This window comes from Trachurus trachurus, assembly GCF_905171665.1.
Source record: "Trachurus trachurus genome assembly, chromosome: 11".
NCBI lineage: Eukaryota > Metazoa > Chordata > Actinopteri > Carangiformes > Carangidae > Trachurus > Trachurus trachurus.
The window spans coordinates 25,538,789-25,543,829 of NC_139904.1; the positions used below are offsets into that span (position 1 = coordinate 25,538,789).

At 42.3% G+C, this 5,041-nt stretch overlaps 1 protein-coding gene across 1 annotated transcript; it reads right to left on the bottom strand.

Annotated features, from left to right (window-relative positions):
- Window positions 1-529: 529 nt before the first annotated feature.
- Window positions 530-3,275, bottom strand: LOC310993252 (E3 SUMO-protein ligase ZBED1-like; the record flags this gene model as incomplete). The annotated part of the gene is made up of 4 exons (XM_083981566.1): window positions 530-1,076; window positions 1,538-1,822; window positions 2,493-2,851; window positions 2,940-3,275. The coding sequence occupies 4 exons, from the start codon at window positions 3,273-3,275 to the stop codon at window positions 530-532; spliced, it is 1,527 nt and encodes a 508-aa protein (XP_083837692.1).
- Between the last annotated feature and the right edge of the window lie 1,766 nt (window positions 3,276-5,041).

Consider the following 5,041-nt stretch of genomic DNA (forward strand, 5'->3'; position numbering starts at 1 on the left):
AGAAATAAAAATTAAAATAATAGAACAGAATTCTGGCATACAGAATAAAAAAGGCTTCTGTGCTGCTCAGAAAAAACTAAAAGAAATAAAAATTAAAATAATAGAACAGAATTCTGGCATACAGAATAAAAAAGGCTTCTGTGCTGCTCAGAAAAAACTAAAAGAAATAAAAATAAAAATAATAGAACAGAATTCTGGCATACAGAATAAAAAAGGCTTCTGTGCTGCGCAGAAAAAAAGAAATAAAAATAATAGAACAGAATTCTGGCATACAGAATAAAAAAGGCTTCTGTGCTGCTCAGAAAATAAATAAAATAAATAAAAATTAATAGAACAGAATTCTGGCATATACAGAATAAAAAAGGCTTCTGTGCTGCTCAGAAAATAAATAAAATAAATAAAAATTAATAGAACAGAATTCTGGCATACAGAATAAAAAAGCCTACAGCTACGAGAGAAGACGTGGAGGAGGTGGAGAGAGAGAGAGAAACTTTAAAGGGCTCAGGAGGACATTTACCCCAAAACTAAACTAATTGGTCAACCTGGAAAGATTCTGGTTGAGAAACACCAGCATGTTGACGTTCTCAGGTAAAAGCCTGGACCGCAACCTTGTGACAAGTCGGCCTGCTGCCGAGAAGACCCTCTCTGAAGGCACAGATGTTGCCGGTATGGAGAGATACCGTCTGGCTATATTTGCAAGGACTGGATATTCTCCTTCATGCGTCTTCCACCAGGCGAGGGGGTCTGCTTCAAGGTTGCTGATGGCCGGAAGGTAAAGGTACCGCTCCAGTTCTGACTCAGTGCTGTTGCTTTCTTCCGTGTAGATTTTGCCCAAGAGGAAGGACATGGCACTGGGTTTTTTTGGAGGTTGAGGTCCGTCGTCTTCTTCTGTCAAACTGGATCCTGCTGCTGCTTCTCCTCCCTTTCTCTTTTCCTCTTCAAAAAGAGCCTCTATATGGACCTTGGACGCAGCCTTCAAATCGTCGGAAAGAAACCGTAGCTTCTTGTGTCGGGGGTCGAGGACCGATGCCACAATAGCGGGACTGGTTGCCGTCGCAGGGTCCCACGGGAGAAACCTATGTTAAGCAAAGATAAAAGTAAAGGCGCTTTTTCGGGGAGTGAAGCAAGAAACTGGTGTTTTATGTGCATGTATCATGATTGCTGGGACTTACAATACATTTTAAATTTTTTTAAAATAACAAATAGGGTTCGTAGTTTAGTAGGCCTACACTTTTTTTAGCAATGGTTTTCCATAACTTTTCAATGACTTCTCAACCTTTAAATTAATTTTCAAGACCAAAAAATTAACGAATTTCAGTCAGACCATTGTAGTTGGTGCCTCAAACCACAGACACATTTTGATACACTTTGTTATGTTTTAATTGCAATAAATTCTTAAAAAATAAAGTTCTTCTTTAAATAAAAATAACATATAACATAAAATAAAATAAAATTGTCTTCACAAAATTATGGACCTATAACTTTTCCAGGTTTTCATGACGGTACGACTACGAACCCTAATCTATATCAAAATCACCTTGTGGCCAGCGACTCCCGTACAGTGTTGGCGAAAGTTGTGACAATGCCATTCTGACCCTCCTCTGGCCTCAGGTGGTCGTTCATCAGGCCGCACAGCATGGGATAGACCACTGAGAGTGACACAGCCTTCTCTCCGCTGATCATGACGGTGGCCATATCCAAGGATGCGAGGACTGGCTCCATCTCCCCCATGATTCGCCAGTACTCGTCTTTCAGCTCAAGGGTGCGAGCATCCCCCAATTTGGTGGTGGAGCGGTCTGACAGCACAGCGTTTATCGCCCACCTTGAATGAAAAAAAAATTCAAATTAGGTCTACTGATTTTTTTTTTTAGATTAGATTGCATAACAAAACACAACAAAATTCTGTCTGGCATATCCACTCCAGTAAGGCCTGGCAGTTTAAATTAGGTAGCTACTCACTAGTCAGGTCATGAAAGTCATTAAATCGTAGCGATAAAAAAAAAAAAATCAACATTCTTAAAAACATCAGATAGAAAGGGTGCTACATCACAGTTCTGTAGCTTGTCCACAACACTCATAACCCCCTCTCAGGGGATCGATTGATTATCACGTAGGCTATGTAACAATGTGTGGAGCTTTATTTGTGTAAGGCCTATGTCATAAACAAGAGATTACAGGTTTATCATGCAGGTTATGTAATAACATGTTACAAGTCATTTATCTAACATCACAATTAGCCCAAACTCAGAAGCTGTTTAATAAGGTAAAATGAAACATAAGGTAAACATCCTGCATAGTTTCTCTTTTCTGTGCTCCGCTGATCAGAGCGGCATCCCTAGCAACGGTCCGTTATACTTGACGACGGTCAGCGACTGACCAGTCAGAGAGCAGAGCCTTACAAAAAAAAAAAACTAGACATATCTACCGGTATAATGTTTTTTTAATGTATGATTTCAAGACAAAAACAATAAAAAAAAAAGGATGAAGCTTACCTTTGCTCGAGCAGCCTTGTAAACATGTGATAAATTGAATTCCACCGGGTCTTTACACACTGTACCAGTGTGTGATGTGGGATGGCCATCTGTTCTTGTTTGACGTGAAGGGCTTGTGTCGCTTTGGCGCTGTGATGGAAGTGGGCGACGAGCCTACTGCAGGCTCCGATGATTCTCTCCAGGCATGGAATGCATTTAAAACCGTCATTTATGGCCAGCTGCAGGGTATGCGCTGCGCAGCTGATAGACTCCCAAACACATGCCCGATTGGCCTTGATCATATTCGCTGCATTATCGTGAACGCAAGCGGTCACCCGGTCACTCTCAACCAGCCAGTCCACCACAACGGAGTTGAGCTCCTGGAATGAATGAATAAACGAACAAACAAATTATGAATGAATGAGTGAAGACCGATAAATAACTTTTTAATCCCCGTGGGAAATTCACCTTGGCCAGGTTATCAGCCGTGTGACTCTCCTCCATCTTCCGTGTAGAAAGGACAATTGACCTGAAGTTCCAGTCCTCATCGATCAGATGGCAGGTCACAGTCAAGTAGGATATTGTGTTAACAGAGGTCCAGCAGTCAGCTGTAATGGCGACGCACTGGGTGGTCTTCTGCAGCTCTAACTTGACGTGGGCGCGACAGTCCTCGTATAACTTCCCGACACAGCTTGAAATCGTCTTTCGACTGGGCATCTTGAATCCGGGCTCCAGGTAGGCTAGCAACTCGTTAAACCCTGAATCTTCCACGATGGATATCGGCTGCATGTCGAGAGCAACCATTCGGACGATCAGGTCCGTTATCTTGGCAACTCTGGTTTTGTCAACCCTCCTGACAAAAGAGAGCATGGATTGTGACGGCTCGGTCGATCCTGCTCCTACCTGCGGCATTTGTTTTTTATGCTTTAGTCGCATGTGATTGAGCATCGACCCGGTACTGCCGTTATGTGTCAGCTCTGTTTGACAAATACTGCATACAACTTTGTCTCCTCTTTCATTCTTTTGAAAGTATCGCCACACCGGGCTACGCAACGGTTTGCTCGCTGGCGGCGCCATCACTCGCAAAAGAAAGAAAGAAAAAGACAAGAAAAATAGAAAGAAAAAAACGCGCGCACACACTGTCTGAAGGAGGGAAAAGCTCACAGCATCATTTCATTAAATCATAGTTTTCTCTAAATTTGGACAGTGTGCGGGACAGTGTGCGGGACAGTGTGCGGGACTCCCCCCCCCCCCCCATCATATGTTTAAAAATATGAAAAAAAAAAAAAAAAAATCCCTAAACGTGTATCGTTTAGGGATTTTTTACTACACGTTTACAGTTTCATTCCGTGTAAACGTTTACACGTGTACACAGTCACACCCCTAGTTCAGATAGTGGGGCATTGGCATTGGTGAGTGCCCCAGTGTCAGTAAAAGATAGAGAATACAAACAGGATCCCCCACTGTCTGTGTCTTCTTTCTGTGATAACGGAGCCAAAGAAAGGAGCAAGAGCACAAGTAAAAGGGGAGACTGCCTTTTAAATAAGAGTTACTGGAATAACTCTTTATTATTTCCTACTCACCAAAGCCTCTTAGATTAAGTGTTTACTCTTAGCTTCCATAGGGGAAGCAGGATTCAGTCCCTGGTATTTAAAGAAAAAGTAATTACTTGTCGTCGTCTACCTCAAAGGAGGACTGCATAAAAAACTGGGATTTTCCCAAAGCACACGTATGCAACTATTCTTATGAAACTGCTCCTGTATGTGCGCGCACACACAGGCACGCGTATTAGATCAGCTTTGAATGTGTCTCTGTGAAGTGGCATTGCAGATTATGACGGGCATTGGCACTGAAAGCTTAGGCTGGCTGGGTAGCTGGCAAAGCTTAAAAACCTCTACAGGTGCTTGGGCAGATGCCTGTGTGTGCGTGTGTGTGTGCGTGCGGGTGCACATGTGTGTTTGCGTGAGCATTATCAGGGTGTGAGGCAGCATGCATTTCCTGTATTACAATCAGATTGCAGCAGGTGGTCTGTAGCGAGGAAGGCTCACACACCCTTTCATCATAATGTAGACTAATATGATAATAAAAGCAAGCTCTTCTCAGAAAAAAAAAAGATAGTCAGGCAGAGCTTCAGAGACATGGCACTTGAGCATGTGAATGTGAGTGAATACATTATAGCAATGATGAAAAAAAACAAGTACATCATTTCTGCTTTTTGCTTTTTACTTATGCATGTTATTTATTTATTTATTGGGGGTTTTCACCACTAAGGCAGTGTCGCTCTTTCATCATACAATCAGCAGCAAGCAGCTTCTCGTGCTGTGTCTCTGAGATCAGGCAACATGAATATCAATACACTCCGTTACAGATGTCATTTGAGATGCTGTTACTCATCTGTGTGTCATAGAGTACCTGTCAAAAACCCTAAGCTACACACTCACAGCCTGCATGAAAAGGCTGTTTGCATTTATTTGTTCCTGTGTCAATCTTAATAAATATTGTGTTGTTTTAACACCCCCCTCCCTAACCCTAAATTGTAATGGAAGTATCTTTGTAATGATGAACCCATC